The sequence below is a fragment of the Macaca mulatta genome, chromosome 1 (assembly GCF_049350105.2).
Source record: "Macaca mulatta isolate MMU2019108-1 chromosome 1, T2T-MMU8v2.0, whole genome shotgun sequence".
NCBI classification, from domain to species: Eukaryota; Metazoa; Chordata; class Mammalia; order Primates; family Cercopithecidae; genus Macaca; species Macaca mulatta.
Genome location: NC_133406.1, coordinates 85361213 through 85382056, shown reverse-complemented (window position 1 = coordinate 85382056; position 20844 = coordinate 85361213). Strand labels below are relative to the sequence as shown.

At 42.6% G+C, this 20844-nt stretch overlaps 1 protein-coding gene across 7 annotated transcripts in view; it reads right to left on the bottom strand.

Moving 5' to 3' along the window:
* ZNF678 (zinc finger protein 678) overlaps window positions 1–20844 on the bottom strand; it is a 101837-nt gene that overhangs the window by 6686 nt on the left and 74307 nt on the right. For 2 of the 7 annotated variants that reach the window (XM_077939096.1, XM_077939092.1), the window contains exons 2-4: window positions 5502–5628; window positions 3202–3266; window positions 1050–1170 (exon numbers count right to left, since the gene is read on the bottom strand). In XM_077939096.1, the coding sequence (XP_077795222.1) occupies window positions 1050–1170; window positions 3202–3266; window positions 5502–5628 (313 nt within the window). The remainder of the gene's footprint in view (window positions 1–1049; window positions 1171–3201; window positions 3267–5501; window positions 5629–20844) is intronic. The other 5 variants (XM_077939114.1, XM_077939105.1, XM_077939101.1 and 2 more) reach the window with 3 other exon arrangements.

The window sequence follows — 20844 nt, the reverse complement described above, 5'->3', positions numbered from 1 at the left end:
TAATTTATAAGCATGCATGAATACACATAAGATTTACTGAGAACATAGGTTCCCCATTAGGTTTCCCAAATATATATGTTTATTTAAAAATCCCACACAAATTTGAAATGCAAAGAGAAAACTAAATGGAAGTGCAACTGTATAGGAAGAATAAAATCAGCAAGTTGTTGGAACAGGAGGTCCTCTTCTTGTATATCTCCCAAAGCAACAAAAACTTATCAACCATCTATGGACATAAGTGCCTTTGTGAGAGAGCCGGGCACCATGGCTCATATTTGTAATTCCAGCTATTTGAGAGGGTGAGGCAGAAGGATTACTTCAGGCCAGGTGTTTGAGACCAGCCTGGCTAATAGAGCAAGACCCTGTCACACAAAAAGTACATTTATGATTGCTTTGTGATTCGGGGAGGGAGTTGTAATACCCTGCCAAAAGCACAAGACCAAGGAAAGCCTTTTTCAGAAAGTAAGTTTACCTTCAGATGGCAAACTTGAGGACCGCTGGTCTTGGCTACAGATGAAGAAATGGCCCATTTAACATGATTCCACTTAGAATTCTGAAGTAACACTGTAACTGTCATTAACTCCTCCCAGCCATAGTCAAGAAGAGGTACTGCCCATTCAGAGAGCTAGGGTCAGATGCTCATTCATGGCCATAGACGCAGAACTGCAGACCTTGACATTTACTGTGGTCTCTGAAGCAGGTGAATAACTCAGTTCTAGACCTTTAAGCTACATTCCATGGCCAGTCCTGCCAACCTGGAGACCTGTGACCTGGTAAAAACCTTGCAAGTACTGGGTGGGAGCGACACACATACAAACACTTGGTATTAGGCCAAGTGTCTGCCCTACAGATCAAAGTGCTGAAGGCAACTCAGTTGGCCAAGTAATAAGACAGACTTCATAAGCACACAAGCCCCTGGTAATAAGCCCACTAAAGATAGACCCCATTGTGGACCCTGCAACAACCTTAGGACTCAGGTATATAATCTCTCTACTGTGAACCCAGAAAAGATCTCATCAGCTGGGGACCCAATAGGATAAAATCTTTACCTGTATAAACCAGTTTATAAGAACTGGTAGAGGTGTTTGCTCCTTCAAATGCACAGACACCAATGCAAAGTGATATTGTGCCCATTATCAATGCTTCTATTTTAACATAGTCCTGGAAGTCCTAGACAGAACAATTAGGCAAGAAAATTTTGTAAAAGCCATAAGAACTGAAAAGAAATAAGTAAAAATATTGCTGTTTGTTGATGACATCATCTTATATGTAGAAAGCCTAAGAAATAAACCAAAAATCTTAGTAAATTAGCGGAATATAAAAGGTTATACAAATATCAGTTTTGTTCTAGTACACTAACTACAAACCATTTAATAAAAAAACTCATTTACAGTAACATCTAAATTTCTTGGCAAAAAAATTTAAACAACATGAAAAATCTTTACATTGGGAAAGAAAATATTGATAAAAGAAACAAGAAAAAACAAATAAATGTAAAGATACCCAATGTTTATGAATTGGAAGACTAATTATTGTAAAGTGCCATATTATCCAAAGCAATCAAGAGATTCAATAAACTTCCTATCAAAATTACAATGGCATTTTTAAAAATAATAGAATAAAATTTTAAAATTTATATAGCATTACAAGACACTGAATTGTGAAAGCAATCTTGAGAAATAATAACAAAGCCGGGGGCATCATACTTTCTGATTTAAAGCTCTATTTGAAAACTATGGTAGTAAGAGTAGGATGGCATAAACACGAAAACTGATACAAAAATGGAACAAAATAGAGAGCTCAGATATAAACCCATGCATATAAGGTCAATGAATCTTTAACAAGGGCGTCAAGAATACACAGTGTACAAAAGATAGTCTCTTCAATAATTGATGCTGGGCAAAAAGAATATCTTCATGCAAGTGAAATTAGACCATTTTTTTCTTACACGATACCAAGAAATTAACTCAAAATAAAGACTTAAATGCCAGATAGAAATCCTTAAAAATCTTAAAAGAAAATATATTTTAAACACTACTTGATATTGGTTGTGGTAATGATTTTTTGGATATGACATCAAAAGTACAGGCAACAAAAGCAAGTATTAACAAGTTGGACTGCATGAAACTAAAAAGCATCTGTACAGCAAGAAAAACAATAAAATAAGAAAATCTGCAGGATGGGAGAAAATATTTGCAATCCATAAATCAAATAAAAGGTAGATATCAACAATATATGAGGAACTCATAGAAATCAAAAGGAACACAATAATAATGATAATATTAATAATAAAATTGAAAAACAGGCAAAAGACCCAATAGATATTGTTCCAATGAAGACATACAAATGCCAACAGATATATCAGAGGGCTATCACCAATCATCAGGCAATCACAAATCAAAACCATGATGAAATATCACTTCACACTTAAGATGACTAATACATATATATTAAAAAGTGAGATAACGGTTTGACAATAATGTGAAGAAAGGGGCTAAGAGCAGTGGCTCATGTCTATAATCCCAGCACTTTAGGAGGCTGAGGCGGGCAGATCACCTGAGATCAGGAGTTTGAGACCAGCCTGGCCAACGTGGTGAAACCCCGTCTCTTCTAAAAATACAAAATTAGCTGGGTATGGTGGCACATGCCTGTAATCTTGGCTACCTGGGAGGCTGAGGCAGGAGAATTGCTTGAACCCGGGAGGTGGAGGTCATAGTGAGCTGAGATCGTGCTATTGCACTCCAGCCTGGGCAACAAGAGCAAAACTCCATCCCAAACAAAACAAAAGAAAACAAAACACACAATGTGAAGAAACAGAAATCCTGTACTGTATACTTTAAAAGTTGTAAATTGGTGAAGTCATTATAAAAATTGGTATAAAGGCTCTTAGAAAAAGATACAAGTATAAAATTCAACAATCCCAGTTCTGTGTATATAACCAAAGGAAATGAAATCAGTATCTCAAAGAAATATCTGCATCCTCATATTTATTACGGTATCATTCACAATTGCCAAGATATGACAATAACCTAAATGTTTTTAGACACTAGATGGATAAATATGGTTTACATACACAATAAAATATTATTTGGTCATAAAAATAATTTAATTCTGCTATTTAAACAACACGGATGGACTGGAAAGACATTATGCTAAGTAAAATAAGCCAGACACCAAAAGGCAAATACTGTATGATCTCACTTGTATAGAGAATCCAAAACGGTGAAACTCACAGAAGCAGAGAGTACAGAGGGAGTTGGCAGGGCCTAGAAGTGAAGAAATTGGGAAGGTGTTTTTCAGTTTTTGTTTTTTTGAGACGGAGTCTTGCTCTGTCGCCCAGGCTGGAGTGCAATGGTAGGATCTGGAGTGCAGTGGCTGTTCGCTGCAGCCTCCACTTCCCAGATTCAAGCAAATTCTCCTGCCTCTGCTTCCCGAGTAGCTGGGATTACAGGCACCCGCCACCATGCCCAGCTAATTTTAGTTTTTTTAAGTAGAGATGGGGTTTCATTATGTTGGCCAGGCTGGTCTCAAACTCCTGACCTCAAGTGATCCGCCCACCTTGGCCTCCCAAAGTGCTAGAATTGTTGTTTGGTTTTAAGATGAACAAATTTAAAAGATCGAATGTGTAATTTCATGAATACAGTTAATAATGTCTTGTAGGCTTAAAATTTGCTAAGGTAGTAGACATTAGGAATTCTCACTCCAAATCAATTTGAGTGTGTTAATTATAGTACAATGTGTACACATCAAATTTTTATGTTGGACATTCATAATTTGTATTTGTAAAAGAGTTGTTACACACACAAATAAATATATATGCATGCATGTATATGTATGTATACCCCAGTAAGCTTTATAGTAAATAAAAACAAATTTAAAATATAGTTATTTAAAAATAAGGTAAAAGGTGGGAGTTTAATATACGCTCAGCAATCTTCCAAGCTCCCTAATAAAACAGTATTGTTTTTAAATGTAGGGAGTAGATATATTAAATTATATTACTGTTGATACTGTAACAATGTGGGCATAGAGTTTAAATTACCAATCTCAGTTTTTACTTAGAAAATAAAATTTTGAAGTAAAATAAGTTTAGATTTTCTTATATTTAGTGTTCTGATAAAATCACTGAGTATGAGCTTCTGTAAAATCACATTTGAAACCTCCATAGGATAGAAAATCATAAAGCTGAAAACACAACATATGTTTGTGGTGTTCCTGGGATTTCTGAACCAAATGCCAATATACCACTACTCTCACAAATTTCAGACAAGATGCAAAAAGAGAATTAAATGGTATAAAATAGAGTTCCTCAAAAATATGTAGATATGCCTATGTTCCACAAAGCAACGGAAAAGCAGTCAGATTATATAGTGCCTTATAAACCATGAAGAGGACTTTGCTTCACTCTGTAACCTCAAAGGAAAATCACTTCATGGTAGTGGAATCCTTAGAGAACTTAAGAGCATGGGGCAGAAGATGCTCCTGTGAGAGGAAGACAAAGAAACTCAGGCTTTTCTGAAGCAGAGCTGCCCAAACCACATTTTCATTTCTGGCTTTCTCCTTGACATTTGGGCCTCTAACCTGTGTCATCTACTTTATTTACTCCTACCTGCCTTGAAATTTGGCTACTATCACCTGTCTCTTTAAACTCCCAGGCTGTTTTCTTTGTTCTAGACAGGTGACCAGGTCTGGATTAGACATAGCAAGACCTGTTTCATTAGAAAAAATAACATGACTCTTGCTGGCACACTCCAATTACCAACCTAGTACGGTGCTTGGTAGGAAAACAATTTTTTAGAAGGTTCTAGAAAATTACTCCCAAAATACTATTTTCTGACATTAACTATACAATATTTAGAAAGGACTTTAAATGCATAGGTTCTTTTTGTTTGTTTGTTTGTTTGTTTGTTGAGATGGAGTTTAGCTTTTGTTGCCCAAGCTGGAGTGCAATAGCATGATCTCGGTTCACTGCAACCTCTGCCTCTCAGGTTCAAGTGATTTTCCTGCTTCAATCTCCCAAGTAGCTGGGATTACAGGCACATGCCACCATGCCCATCTAATTTTTTTTTTTTTTTTTTGTATTTTTAGTAGAAATGGGGTTTCACCATGTTAGCCAGGCTGGTCTTGAACTCCTGACCTCAGGTGATCTGCCCACCTCGGTCTCCCAAAAACGTATAAGTTCTTAGCTCCACTACCCAATACTACTAAATCAAAACTTGGTAGTGTAATTAGATTTTGAGGTGTGGGCAACAGTATCTTATGCCACTAAAGTTCTGGAATTACCAGTCATCTAGACTGAAGAATTTAGACCTTAAAATGTATGTCAAGATGAAACATTTTGAAGATTTTATTTTCTACACCAACAAATTCCCAAGTTTTCCTTAGAAGCAGAGATCAAAAACTCATTCATGCAAATGACAAACTCTCAGGTAACATTTCAGGAGTGAAAAATATGAAATTCATAGTATGAAATATAAATTGTGTATTGAAGTTATCCTCACCCAGGGAGACCAGGTTTCTGTAGTTCTCGAACATCACATCCCTATACAAATTTCGCTGGGCAGGGTCCAGACATGCCCACTCCTCTGGAGAGAATTCTATGACCACATCACTGAATGCCAATAGTCCCTGGGGGGAAAAAATACACACACATTTACAAAATGTGCCATGGGCAGAGTTCTTAATTTGACTCCAACTGAATTGAAGACAGTAAAGTGAACTTTTTCTGGCATAAATTGTCCAGTAAGATACTGTTTAAAACACAAAGATTCTCAAATGCATTCTGTAACTCTAAGGAAAGAGGATGGCATAAGATTTACAAAACCAGTGTAGATGCTATACTTTTGTTAAGCGTTATAGTATAAAAATAAGGGTGCCAATACAGGCATTACATATTGGACAGCTATATTTACATTACACAAGATAAGTTGGATAAATTTCTCAGAAGGAAAAATCATCTGAAGTGCCTCTCAGATTTTAATGCATATGACAAGAAATTGGAAATCTGTTTAAAATGTAGATTTTGATTCAGAAGGTCTGGGCTGAAACCTGACTTTCTGAATTTTGAACAAGTTCACCTGTGATGCCAATGCTTCTGAACCAAGGAGAATATTCTGCCAAACATTAAGTGGCAGAGCCTGCATTTATCTCAGTTCATTTGACCATTAAATAAGAGCCTTCATTTTCCAAGGTCAAATAATCTAAGAAGGAGAACTTCTAAATTAAATGTGATGGTTCATGCCCATCAGTTATTAAATCTCCCCAATGTACTTAATAATACAGAGAAAACTAATTTGCTTTATAGTGAAGAAATCTGTCAGAAAGCATCTTAACCTAGTGAATAAAATTAACACCAAGTGTAACAGAAAAAACTGGTATCACGTGTAAAAATGCACAGGAGGAGGTTACAACATTATTGCTGTAACAGCATAGGTCAAGAAGGCAAAATCTGAATCTAATCATAAAGAAACATCAGTTTCATGCAAAATTCCATCAACTTTCTTTTAACTAATCCAAGGACCCGAATCCATCTCCAGTGGGAATCTTGGGCATCCACAACTTCCCATGTTCAACAGATACAAAAGAAACATTCATTTTGCAGGTCAAAAATTTATAGTAAAGATTGCTTATGGCACTTAAAAAGCCTGAATGGATATAAAACATTGATATATAGGAAAGAAATATTTTTCAGAGCCCCTTGACTATCATAAGAAGAAAAATTTAAAAAGTACTTGAAATAAATTTATTAGGCAGAAACATTACAAATATATAAATAAAAGTCTGCAAGTTTTAAACACATGACATTTCTGGAGAAACAGCTGACCCAGCCCCTGACCTAGTACTCATTTACCCGAGAACCAGCCATTTCTTCCTCTTTTTCTGATTTCTGTTCAGATGAGATTATCTGGACAAATCACACATCTTGAGAATATGCCTTTAGAGATGTCAGCACAACTCCTTCACCTGCTATGACCACACACACAGGCAGAAGGACCTTGAAATGCAGAAAAAGCTACTTTCCTGTTTCTTCATCATACAAGACAGGAACAATGAGCTCCTACATAAAGGTCAAAATGTGAGTTTTCATTTTCCTGCCATCAAGTGCCCTTCTGTCCCATGGTAGCCAGCAATTTTGGCTACAATAATAAAAATATTGGCTGCACTGACTTGACCACACCAAACCAAAGGAGAGCAGGCCCTGTGACCTTCCTCTGGAACAAAGGCTGAACTCAACTCTCTCAAATGTATCTAAGGGCCCTCATGCTTGACCCTGGCCTTACCTTAGGATCACATGGGGTACGAAACTAAAACAACAATGTTCTTACCCAGACCAATAGACAGAACCTGTGGGGAGGGTACAAGTGAGAGTATTTCTTTAAACTGGACATGTGATCCTAATTGGAGGCTTGGGCTGAGAGCCACTTAGCTAAGCATTGCTTCTGAAACTTCAATGTGCATATATCATTTGCTATTCTGAGCCCCACTTTAAGTAATGTGATTCTGTAGGTTTGGAAGAGGTCTATTAACTGGTTCCTGTAAGAAGTCCCTGTTCATGTTAATGTTGCTCCTCCTAGGTCCATCACGAGTAGCACTTAGGTAGAAAACTACAGGCACAACAAACAGAGTCCCTTTACACAATACTCTTAGCCCAATACAAATATTTTTGGTCCAAAGTGAAGACCACCAGTCACAATTCTGAAACATGGCATTATCTGCTAGCCCTTTAAAGTTTAAAGAGGACCACAATGTCTGAGCAAATCTCCATTTGGGAAACACCTTGTGCATATACATTAATGCAATGTTTATGGAGCACGTACTATGTGCTGGGAAGTACATTACAAAACACTATGCGGGGAACTTCACATTATGTGAGTTAATCTTCATAAAACCCTAGGAGGTAGATGCGAAGTGTCTCATAATTGCCAGGATGTGAATACAGGGCATACTCTTTCCATTTCTTTTTCCATTTATCTATCACTGATTTTAAAAATAAAATGTATAGGCCAGGCGTGGTGGCTCATGCCTGTAATCCTAGTACTTTGGGAGGCTGAGGCGGGTGGATCACCTGAGGTCCAGAGTTCGAGACCAACTTGGCCAACAAGGGGAAACCCCGTCTCTACTAAAAATACAAAAAATTAACTGGGCATGGTGGTGGGAACCTGTAATCCCACACTTGGGAGACTGAGCCAGGAGAATCGCTTGAACCCAGGAGGCGGGGGTTGCAGTGAGCCAAGACTGTGCCATTGCACTCCAGCCTGGGTGACAGAGCAAGACTCCATCAAAAAAAAAGAAAAAAAAAAGGAATAAAATAAAGCTAAGTATAGATGGAAGAGACACAGAAATAAGTGTGGCATATAGGTTAGAGGAACTTTTTATTGTTGTATTTATATTTACTGTTTTATAACTTGGAGAACAACTACTGGATCCAAAGAAATAGAGAACAGGTTACTGAGTAAAATGTTTTTAGAAACACAGATTTTAATTAAAAAATAAAAATTAAGGCCCCAAAATATAGTCTTTGGCTCCCATTTATCTGTTTGGATTTGGGGAAATTGTGGGAACCAGGTTTGGGGAGGCAGCAAGAGCAGGTACTGAAACCTCTGATCTCCCCTAATCAGTTCTGTGAGGGCAAATTCCAGGGTGGAAACATATTTAGACAAGGTTTCGAAGAGCGTGAATCTGGGCAGGGCTGGGACCCTGGGCTTCACATCTTTATACCACTGGCTGATTTTCAGTTATGTCTTTCCTAAGGCTGCCCACAAGAAACTTGACTTTCACAGTTTGTGTAATTTCAATTGTTTAAGCCAATTCTCTATTCTGTAATGTAACAATAAATATAACATAAACCTTTAGAATTTTCTGGCACTAATATACTAGAAGCTAAATATTTTATTCCTAAGAAGGTAAGAGCATTTACTGCCACCACCACTGCTGTACTACTACTACTACTACTACTACCTCCTACTCCTCCTCCTCCTCCTCCTCCTCCTCCTACTACTAATAATTCTGTTCAAGAATGGCCATTCAGGCCAGGTGCGGTGGCTCATGCCTGTAATCCCAGCACTTTCGGAGGCCAAGGCGGGTGGATCATGAGGTCAGGAGTTCGGTGCCTGTAGTCCCAGCTACTCGGGAGTCTGATGCAGGAGAATGGCGTGAACCCGGGAGGCAGAGCTTGCAGCTTGCAGTGAGCCGAGATCCTACCACTGCACTCCAGCCTGGGCAACAGAGCGAGACTCTGTCTCAAAAAAAAACAAAACAAAAAAAAAAAAGAATGGCCATTCAGGTAGTGACATCAGAACTCACAATAACATTAGGGAAGTAAGGAACTCAAATGAAGCCCAAGTTCCCTGTGCACCTATATCTCTACTTTTTTTAAAAACTGGCCACATACTTCCAAATTCAAGCGTTTACCTACATTTTCTAGACTGAAAGTTCATGCATGATGGAGCCATGACAGCTCCATTTGCTTTTCTAATAGCCATAACAATGGAGGCAATTGGTCCATATATTAGTTTGCATCTCCAGATCTCCTCTTGGTTCTTCATCCAAGTACCAGGAAACTGAAGAAACCCCCATCTAGGTACCAACCAAGAAGATTCACTCTATGAGGGGAGAAACAAACCCTAGATGCCTTATTTCTCTTCCACTGAGATGAAAGCAGAATACCCCATCAACAGTCTTCACAGGACATCCCTAAATGTCTCATAGAATCTCGGATGCTGATGAGACGGGTTCCAGTAAGCCTAGGCTGATGTCTCCATGATGAATCAGGCAGGACCAATTCAAGGTACTTCTATGAGGCCAGGAAAGTAAATTAAACTGCCCTTGTAAAGCAGCCAACCATGTTGGATACTACCTGTCTCTGATCAGCTAACTCTTGGGTAAGAGGAAAGATAAAACTATCCTACTCCAGTAAGAGTTCACAGATGAGGTGTAATTGTGGTCATGACTGGACGTTTTGTGGTGCTGACCTCTCATTGCTAAGGTACTTGTTTACACTTACAGATTCTTCCAGGTTTTGCTGAAGGTAGGCTTTACTCTCCAAAAGAAACTTGGAGACAGGGTGCTCTACTTTTTACTATTTGTACAACTGCAGCAGGTCACTGGACAAAATCTACAAAACATGGAGAAACCCACCCCAAAAGAGGGACTTTACAAAGTCTATGTTGATGTCTCACAAGGTAGATGTCTCCCCTGAGTTTTCTATCCATCCTTAGTTCAAAGTCTAGCCCTTTATTTTGCATCTTAGGCAAATGACAGCCCCTCTGTGTGGACTCTAGGCAGAGTCAACCTGGTTTACTATTTCTGGGAGCTACAGAATGGGGAGAAAATCTAGAGGAGATATGCCCTCATGGAGGCTTCTCTAACAGATGCTGAAGAACCCCAGGACCTAGATTCAAAAGTTTAAGCTGCAGACTTAGGTCTTTGAAGGGCAGGAATGTGACAGGTGCCCTCTGTAGATTCCTGGGCATTTGGACAGCAGGAGAAGGAATGAAGTTGAGGGTCTTAACGCCTACTCAATGCACAGATGTGAGCCCAATTGTTTCTGGGCCCCATAATCTCTGACTCAGTTTTGGGTCTGAAGATGCCAGGGGCATTAAAAGAAAGAACTGGAATATCTGGTTGTTGTTTTGTGAAGTTATGTTTGTAGAAATATGGTCTACTTGCTCTGAAAGAACTGTAGATTCCAAATAGAGAGACCCTTCTATCTAAAAATTGTGCAATATTTTGCTGTACAATTGCAAATTGTGACTAGACGCTCAAAAAAAGAAAGGCCCTTTACAGTGAAGCCTTGTGGGTAACTTATATGTTTATATCATGTTTGGTAATTCTGGACAGCGTTTAAAAAGCAACTAAAAACAAAATTATTTTCAACTCCAGAAAAACTCTCCACAATGGTAGAACAGAGAGAAAACTGTTGCTTTTTTTTTTTAAATAAAATTGAATCACAATGTGATATATATCACAGGTCATCTGCTAACAGATTGCAAAAACAAAAATAAAAGTAATGAAAACTAGTCCTCAAGTAGAAGACAGAATCTTTTTAAAAATATGTATTGTTCAGACTGACCCCATTTTAGGCCTCAGCCCACCTGCACCCAGGCTCTCATTAAAACAGCATGTTGCTCCACACTGCCTTGCGTGTTGGCACACTCTTGGGGTTCCAACCAATACAAGAACCTTACATCTGGTGCTGAGACCCAGGAGGGGCTCAGGTCTGCGTCCCCTGTGGACCCTACCCCTCTACCCTGGAGAGCAGGCCATAGCAGCGGGACAAAGGAAGCTCCTCAGCTTCCAATCGCCTCTCTCTGCATGCACATTGATCACTGATCTCGCCTGCTGGTAAGTTTCCCGGGAGCCCCGTTAGCAGGGGAAACTCTGCATGGCCTCTCTTGGTTTCTCCAGTCCGAAAATCCAAGGTTGGTCCCAGAAGGCTCTGGCATGTGCCAGGTACTTGCTGATCATCTGGTCTCAGAAGGACGCCTCCAAGTCATGTGATCCCGTTCCAGGACAAAAAAGGCAGTGGTGACAATCGCTCCTTTTATCATCTCCTTCCGGTCATCCAGGATGGTCTCCTTTTCCCTGTTCTCCCAAGCCTACCCTCCATTATGGGAAACTCCCAGTCTTCCATTCCAAAAAACAGCCCTCTAGGCTGCCTCATAAAAAACCTGCAAACCTTAGGCCTCAGTCAAGATATCCGCCCTAAGCGCCTTGTCTTTTTTGCAATACAGCCTGGTTGCAGTACGAATTAGATATGGCCTGCAAATAGAACGTTCAACTTAACAATTTTAACTGACGTAAGCAATTATTGTCGACAACTGGAAAAATTGGAAGAAATTCCTTATGTCTAGGCCTTTTTGCACTCAGATTACAACCCGACCTCTGCAATTTTTGCTCACCTGTTCAAATCCTTCTCCTCCATTCTTGCTGCCTTGATCACCTTTCTCCTCCCAACCCTACCTCTTTTTCCTTGTTAGATCCAGCAGACTGCTGTCCACCCCTCCCAGCCCCTACCTCTTCCTCTCAACCGTCTTCTTTAACCCCCCAAGCCTCCTCATTGTCTTCTCAGCCATCTTCCCAGTCAGCTGTATCCACTTCTTTTCCTACACCATCCTCCCTCAGGACAATTCTAGCATTGCCTGTACTCATTCTCCTTTCTCACCACCCTCTCCTGAAGCCTGTAAACCCATCCCACCACCTTATGCCCCTATCTATCCTCCACTGCCTGTTAACTCAACCCCCATTCCCCCTTCACATCCTCAGCAGGAACCACTTCCAGGTTCTCCCTTCTCTCTTGCCCATACTCGCTCAGGCACCAACTTTGGCATGCCCCAACCTTACTTCAGCACCTGTGCTAAAATGCCCCCTCCAGAAAGTAGCAGGAAGCAAAGGTATTATTAGAGTTCATGTTCCCTTCTCCCTCACTGATCTCTCTCAAATTAACAAAAGACTCGGTTTATTTCCAGAAGACCCTGCCTCTTATATTACGGAGTTTCAGTATTTTACCCAGTCTTACGAAGTAACCTGGCATGACCTCTACGTTATCCTCTCTTCCACCCTCACCCCAGAAGACTGGGACTGTTATTTGCACCCTAGCTCAGGCGCATACTGATACAATTCATCACCAGGGTCCTGCCCAGCCTACTGGTGCAGAGGCAGTCCCCAAGCAGGACCCCCACTGGGATTATCAAGACGGGGCCTCTGGACGCCGCATTTGAGACATGATTGTGTGTCTCCTTGCAGCATTCAAAAAGGGTGCCCATAAAGTGGTAAGCTATGAAAATCTTTCAGAAGTCACCCAAGGTCCTGACGAAAACCCAGCCCTTTTTCTCCCTTGTTTAACTGAAGCCATGAGAAAATATACCAACCTAGACCCATCCAGGTGAGAAGGAACCACTATTTTAAACCTTCAGTTCATCTCCCAATCCAACCTTGATATTTGGTGCAAGCTTCAGAAGCTTGATGACGGCCCTCAAACCCTACGGTGAGATCTTCTTAATTTACCCTTCAAAGTCTTTAACAATCATGATGAGGAAAGTAAAAGGCAAAAACAGGCAGAGTTTCAAATCCTTGCCTCCACCATCAGGGGTCCCCTGCTGGCCCATGGGGCGGCCGCTCCACACAGAAGCCTCCTAGCAATTCACCTCCACCTGGCACCTGTTTCAAGTGCGGCAATGAAGGCCGCTGGTCCAGACAATGCCCACACCCAGGTAAGCCCACAAGGCTGTGCCCCTCTGCAGAGGACCCCACTGGAAGTTGTACTATGAGTGGCCCCAGCAAGGACTGCCCCCATCCCTTCCCAAGCAGGCCAAAACCTCCTGCTTGGATCTCATTGGCCTTGCCACTGAAGACTGATGGTGCCCTGGAAAGGACATCCCGGAAACTACCATCACTTCATCCGAGCCAAGTGGTAACCCTGATGGTGGCAAGTAGGCCAGTATGATTTTTAAATTAATACCGGGTAACCTACTCTGCTTTACCTAATTTTTCAGGACCCACCCACTCCTCCCAAGTATCTGTTGTGGGAATTGGTGGACAAGTCTCCAAACCCCGAGTAACCACTCCACTCTTCTGCTCCCTACACACCTTTTCCTTCACTCACTCTTTCTTAGTCCTGCCCTCATACCCAACTCCGCTCCTAGGCAGAGACATCCTTTCAAAACTCCACATTACTCTCCACTTCCATGTTCCCCATAGTACCCAAGACATCCACCTAGACTCCTCTGGCACTTCTAACTCTCTTCTGCTCCTCCAACCTGACACGTTAAAACATGCAACTTTTCCTTATCCCCCATCTGTAGTTAACCCCACTGTTCAGGCGCAAAACACCACATCCCCGTCCGCATTACCCTTAAAGAGCCCACCCAGTTTCTATCACAGAAGCAGTATCCCATCCCCCAAGCAGCTCTTGTAGGCCTAATCGTTTCTCACCTCCTCGCCAGTCACCCATCCACCCAACAAACTTCCCTTTTAACACACCAGTTCTACCTGTTAAAAAGCCAGGAGCTCATCGCTTAGTCCAGGACCTCAGGCTCATTAACCAAGCTTTCCAGCAGTTCCTAACCCATATACTTCACTTTCTACAATTCCCTCCAATACCACCCATTTTTCTGTTCTAAATCTAAAGGATGGTTTTTTTTCCCCACAATTCCTTTACGCTCTGATTCCCAAAACCTCTTTGCCTTTACGTGGGAAAACCCTGACACCCACCTTTCATGTCAGCTCACCTGGTGTGTACTACCTCAAGGTTTCAGACACAGCACCCACCTTTTTGGACATGCCCTTTGCTCATGACCTCTCTACCTTATCCCTAAAACTGTCCACTCTCTTTCAATATGTTAATAATCTGCTCCTGTGTAGCCCCTCTCAGAGACTGCAACACCCATACTCTCTCTCTCTTTTGAACTTCTTGGCAGAATAGGGGTATTGGGTCTCCCCTAAGAAAGCACATATATGCACCCCCTCAGTCACCTATTTAGGCCTAGCTCTTAGCCTGTGAACCCGAGGACTCACAACTGACCGCACATCCCTCCTCTAGTGCCTCCGGCCTCCATAAACTAAGCAAGAAATTCCCTTTTCAAGAACTAGTGGGATATTTTAGGCTCTGGGTTCTCTCCTTCGCTTTACTTGCCAAACCGTTATACCAAGCTGCTAAAGACCCTCTCCATGAGCCTTTAAAACCTGCACAGCCTATTACCCAACCTTTCCATCTACACCAAAAGGCTCTCATTTCAGCCCCCGTCCTCACTCTCCCAGACCTCACCAAACCTTTCTCCCTCTATACCGATGAACAGCATGGAGTTGCACTAGGTATTCTAACCCAGTCTAAGGGACCCACCCTCCAGGTTGTTGCCTACCTCTCTAAACAGCTTGAAGTCACAGTTCTCAGATGGCCTGCCTGCCTCCGAGCATTGGCAGCAGCTGCTGTCCTCACCCTTGAAAGTCTAAAACCATCTCTCCATGCCAACCTAACAGTTTATTCAACCCATAACATCAAAGACATGCTAGTTCACCGCAGTGTACTAAGTCTCATCTCTGCCTCATGGCTCCTCCAACCATATTCTCTATTCATAGAAACCCCCCAAATCACTGTGCTAACCAACTCCCATCTAAACACAGCCATGGTCTTACCTGAAGCTACAACTGCCCAAGACCCTTCAAACTTCAGTGTGAATACTGTTCAAACCTTTCTTATACCTTTTCCAAACCTAACAGACCAACCCCTTCCAGATGCCTCCTTTACTTGGTTTGTAAATGGCAGCTCCTTACTACATCAAGGACGCTGGTTGCTGGCTATGCTATAGAGTCACCTCCCCTACACACTATTAAAGCCAATCCACTCCTTCTAGGCACCACCTCCCAAAAAGCTGAACTCATCACCCTCACTTGAGCTCTCACTCTAGCAGCCAGAAAACAGATCAACATATATTCAAATTCTTGTTATGCGTTCCACATAGTGCACTCACATTCATTCATGTGGAAAGAACAGGGTTTATCTGCCAACCCGACCCTCACCAAAAGCTACAACCAAAGTGGACAGGCCCCTACACCGTGATATTCAGCACACCAACTGCAGTGAGAGTCCAAAGACTCCCCCACTGGGTCCATCGCACCAGGGTCAAGCTCACCCCAAGACTACTCCTTCCTCCAAAACATTAACAGCAGGCAGCACCCTTGGAGTCCTTGTATATAATAACCTAAACAAAGAAAAACTATCCTTAAAGGTAGGAGAAAGCCAAAAGATGGCAAAGGGACAAATGACCTCCGCAATGGATCATCGAATATTACGGTCCTGCCACTTGGGCTGAGGATGGTTCATGGGGTTATTGCACTTCTATATACATGCTGAATAGAATAACTAGACTACAGACTGTTCTAGAGATAATCACTAACCAAACTGCCTCAGCCCCAGAAATGCTCAGCACCACAAAACCAAATGTGTGCAGCAATTTGTCAAAACAGGCTAGCATGAAACTACTTATTAGCAGAAGAGAGTGGAGTCTGTGGTAAATTTAATATCTCTAAATCGCCATCTTAACACAGATGATAACGGAAAAGAGGTTCTAGAAATCGCTTCTAACATCAGAAAAGTAGCCCATGTACCAGTCCAAACCTGGAAGGGATGGGACCCAACAAACCTAGGAGGGTGGTTCTCTAATTTAGGAGGATTTAAAACACTGGTAGGGGCAGTAATCTTCATCATCGGGCCCCTCCTGTTTCTCTGGTGTGTTATCCTACTGATAATAAAAGCCACTGAAACTCTTGTTGAAACTACAGTTAATCGCCAGACAATCCAGAAAATGCTCCTGCTACAACGACATGATGGATACCAACCCATCTCTTCAGAATACCCCCAAAATTAAGTTTTTCTTTGTCCAAGGTGCCCACACCACCCCTATGTCACGCCTGAAGTAGTTGTTGAGAAAGTCGTCTGTTTCCCTTTTCTATAACCAAAAAGACAGGAATGTAAGATTCTTCCCCCGGGCCTGAAAGCTTGAGATGAATAACTCCTCCCTTCTCAGGCCCAGTCCCAAGGTGCAAGGCTACCTGCACCAGCAGCGTGTGCCAGCAAGATAGCAGAAGCAGCAAGAGAGCCTGCCAGAAGACACGAACCCCTGAGGATCTAGAAAGGCCATCCGGGTACAACATAGCAGTTATGTCAGACTAGGACACTTCCTGCTTACAGGAGACTATAAAACCTTTGCCCCACCCTCACTTGGTGCTGACTCCATTTCAGGCCTCAGCCCACCTGCACCCAGGTGCTCATTAAAACAGCATGTTGCTACACACACACACACACACACACACACATATGCACACACACACGTTCACCCTAAATTCACCTGGTAACTGGGGAGGCCATCTGTGTTTTGGCTTAGTCAACAGAAAACTGAATTGCCTATATTCAAAAGAAATACAAATTTTCTATTTCTTCACGACATAAGATAGTTTTGGAACTTGGAGCCAGGTCCTGCTGAAGGTAGGCTCTACTCTCCAAAAGAAATTCTGGAATAGGGTGTTCTACCTTTTGCTACTGGTATTTCAAAACAATGATTTCCAGGTTTAAAATAAAGGTACACCTGAGTCAAATGAAACGACAAAAGACATATTTAGCTTTTTAAATGATGTGCATACATTTCAAAGAAAATAATTACATATAAAAGTTTTCTAAATTAAGTGCTTTATAAAAAGGGAGGAGAGCATAATCTCTTCACTTACATATTCAACTTGGAGAATTAAGATTTTTTTTCTTTTTTGATCACCAGGCAGAGACTCTTGTTCTCTTCCCTCACTTTCTCCAAAACAGAGTCTCTGCCTCTGGGCTGAGCCGCCTGGAGCTGGAGGAAGGGTGACACAAGCACCCCTGTGGCCAAAAGGACTAGAAATGCAGTGGCTCAGACATGAAGCCAGCAAAGCACTGAGTCTCACCCAAAGCCTGTTGGAACCACTCCCTGGCTACCACCGATGTTTTCTCAAAGCCCTGGGGTTCTAAAATTAGCAGGTACCATAGGCAGCCAGGCCTGTGTTCTTCCCTTCAGGGTAGTAAGTTCTGCTAGGCCCCAGAAAGGTCCAGAGGTGCTGTTCACAAGCCAGGGACTAGAGTCAAGTCCTTTAGAAATCTATCTGGCATTCTATTGTATTGTGGCTGAGCTGGTGCTCAAACCAAAAAATGCAGTCCTTCTCTCTCTTCTCAATTTGTTCCAAAGGCAGAAGAGCCTCACTCTGTGGCTACCACCATCACAGACCATGGAGAGTACTTCCATACTACCACCAATGTTCCCTTCAGACTCTTCAATCAGCTTGTGGTTAATGCTGCCCAAACTGGGGCTCATTCTTCAGGGCAGGGTGTTTCCCTTTTCCCAAGGGAAGGCCCAGAAATGCCATACACGAACCATGTCTGGAATCAGGGACCTCATAAGTTCACTTGGTGCTATACTTCCCTGTGGCCAAGCTGGTGCCTCACATGCACGACAAAATCCGCTTTACTTTTTCCTCTGCTTTTCTCAGGCAGAAGTATCACCCTGTAGCCACCACACCTGGGAATGTGCTGAGTCTCACCTGAAGCCAGCAAGTCTCAAAGTGTCACCTAAAGTCCTCAGTATAGTAACTGGGAATCACTGCTAGTTATTCAGGACCCAAGGGCTCTTTAGTTAGCAGCTAAATTCTGCAAGGACTGGGTCTTTCCCTTCAAGGCAGTGGGTTTCCCTCTGGCCCAGGGTGTGTATAGAAATGTCATGACAGAGCTAGGGTTTGTAAAGGGAGCCTCATGACTATGACCACTGCCTTATTCTGCTGTGGCTGAGCTGGTACACAAAAATGCAAGACAAAGTCCTCCCCGTTTTTCCTTCTCCTCACCTCAAGTGGAAGGAAGGGGTCTCTTTTTGGAGACAAGAGCTGTGAAGCCTGGGGTTAGGGGATGGGTGATGTCAGCATTCCCTTAGCTGCCCTAGCTCATGTATCAGTGGGCCATGTGCCCCACTAGTCCACTGGTTCTGGGCCCAGTTCAGCACTAGAACTCACCTAGGAGTTGCAGTCTTTGTGGCCTAGACTGCTTCAAATTTGTTTAGGGTCCTAGAGCACTTTAGCCCACAGCCGCAAGGCTTCTGGGAACTCAAGTTCTGACTAATGGGATCAGAAATTCCCCTCTGGCTAGGGCTTGTTTAAATGCTCACTCCATGGGTGGATGTCAGCTGAGTTTGGTTTGGTTTGGTTTTCTGCTGTAACAGGGCAGCACTGAGTTCAACGCCTTATAATTGCTGTACTCTGCCTCTCTGTGAGAGACAGGACTAGCTGGATTTCCTAGGCCAATGAAGAATTCCTAAGCCTAGCTAAGGAAGATGACTGCACCCACCTTTAAACACGGTACTTGTAACTCAGCTCACACCCGACCAATCAGGTAGTAAAGAGAGCTCACTAAAATACCAATTAGGCTAAAAGTGAAAGGTAAAGAAATAGTCAATCATCTATTGCATGAGAGCACAGGGGGAGAGACAACAATTGGGATATAAACCCAGGCATTTGAGCTGGCAGTGGCAACCCCCTTTGGGTCCCCTCCCGTTGTATGAGAGCTCTGTTTTCACTCAAATCTTGCAACTGCATACTCTTCTGGTCCATGTTTGTTCCGATTCGAGATGAGCTTTCTTTTGCCGTCCACCACTGCTGATTGCTGTGCCAGGCCCGCCGCTGACTTCCACCTCTCCGGATCTGGCAGAGTGTCTGCCACACTTCTGGTCCAGCGAGGTGCCGATTGCCACTCCTTATTGGGTTAGAGGCTCACCATTGTTCCTGCATGGCTAAGTGCCTGGGTTTGTCTTAATCAAGCTGAACACTAGTTTCTGGGTTCCACGGTTCTCTTCCATGACCCACAGCTTCTAATAGAGCTATAACACACATTGCATGGCCCAAGGTTCCATTCCTTGGAATCCATGAGGCCAAGAACCCCAGGTCAGAGAATAAAAGGCTTGCTGCCATCTTGGGAGAGGCCTGCTACCATCTTGGGAGCTCTAAGAACAAAGACCTACCAGTAACAGTTGGTGGCCTGTACGGGGATTCTCCAAAGCGGTGAGTAATATCGAACCATTTTCACTTGCTATTCTGTCCTATCCTTCCTTAGAATCAGAGGAAAATATCGGGCACCTGTCGGCCAGTTAAAAATGAATAGCATGGCTGCTGGATTTAAGACTCAGTGTTAAGCTTTCTGGGAAAAGGCTTTCTAACAACCCCCAACCCTTCTGAGTTGGGAGTATTGGTCTCCCTGGAACCAGCTTCCACTTTCACAATATTCCTGGGGGAAGCCAAGGGCCAACTAGAGGCAGAAAGCTGTTGTCCCAAACTCCCGGCACTGGCCGGTCAAGATCATGGCATAGCCAGAAGCCTCTACTCAACAGTCGCCCATGTGTGCACCCCTACCTGTCCTACTGACCCATACCTCCTGGGTCCCAACCATTACTTTCTTGAAAGTGTACCCCAAAATTCTCCTTACCTCTGAATCTACTTCCTCTGATCCCTGCCTCCTAGGTACTAATGCATCACACTTTCACTTCCTCTCCCAAGTATTAGAGAAATTTGTATCTCCAAAGGGATCTAAGAAAGCTCTACGCTGCATCCTTAGGCACTAAGCTATGAACCCAGGGAGTCTTTCCCCTGGTGGCCCTCTCAATTTAGGTACACAGCTCTTGACACAGGCAGCTGTGTGGGACCCATTCCCCAACACCCTTGCCAGGGTCCCAAGTTTGTAAATGGCTAGGAAGATTGCTCTCCCATTGTGTAACATGCTCTACTCCCCCAATTTCTACCCAGCTTACCCCCACTGCAATACAATCTCCAAGCCTTGGCTCCTTGGCCAGGGCCTTAGAACTGATGACCCAGTACTTTAACAACTGGAACTGGGTCTACAACAACACAATAGATCAGGATGAAAATGAATTGAGTAAATTAAAGTGAGGTGCACATTCCTATAGTGGCAAATGAGGGCAATGAGCAAACGTCCTTCTGCTGTGTTCCCAAAATCCATGAGCAAACGTCCTTCCACTGTGTTCCCGAAATCCATCTGCCAAGAGAGGAATTATCTCTCTCACAGCTTTGCCTAGTGAGCCTACATAAGTCAATACTATTGGAAGGATAACATAGTGCCCAGAAGTTTAACAACTGGACTTCAGCACATAAAACCCAGAAAGCCCATGTTTTTCTCCTCGTTCTCCTTCTCGCAGGAAAAAGGCACATAGGATAAATAGGATCCATCTCTCATATTTCATACCCAAAAGGATTTAATCCAGGGAAACAAAAAGTTTAAGATCAATAATTAGAGCATATTCCTACAAAGGAAAAGAAGGACAAAGGCCC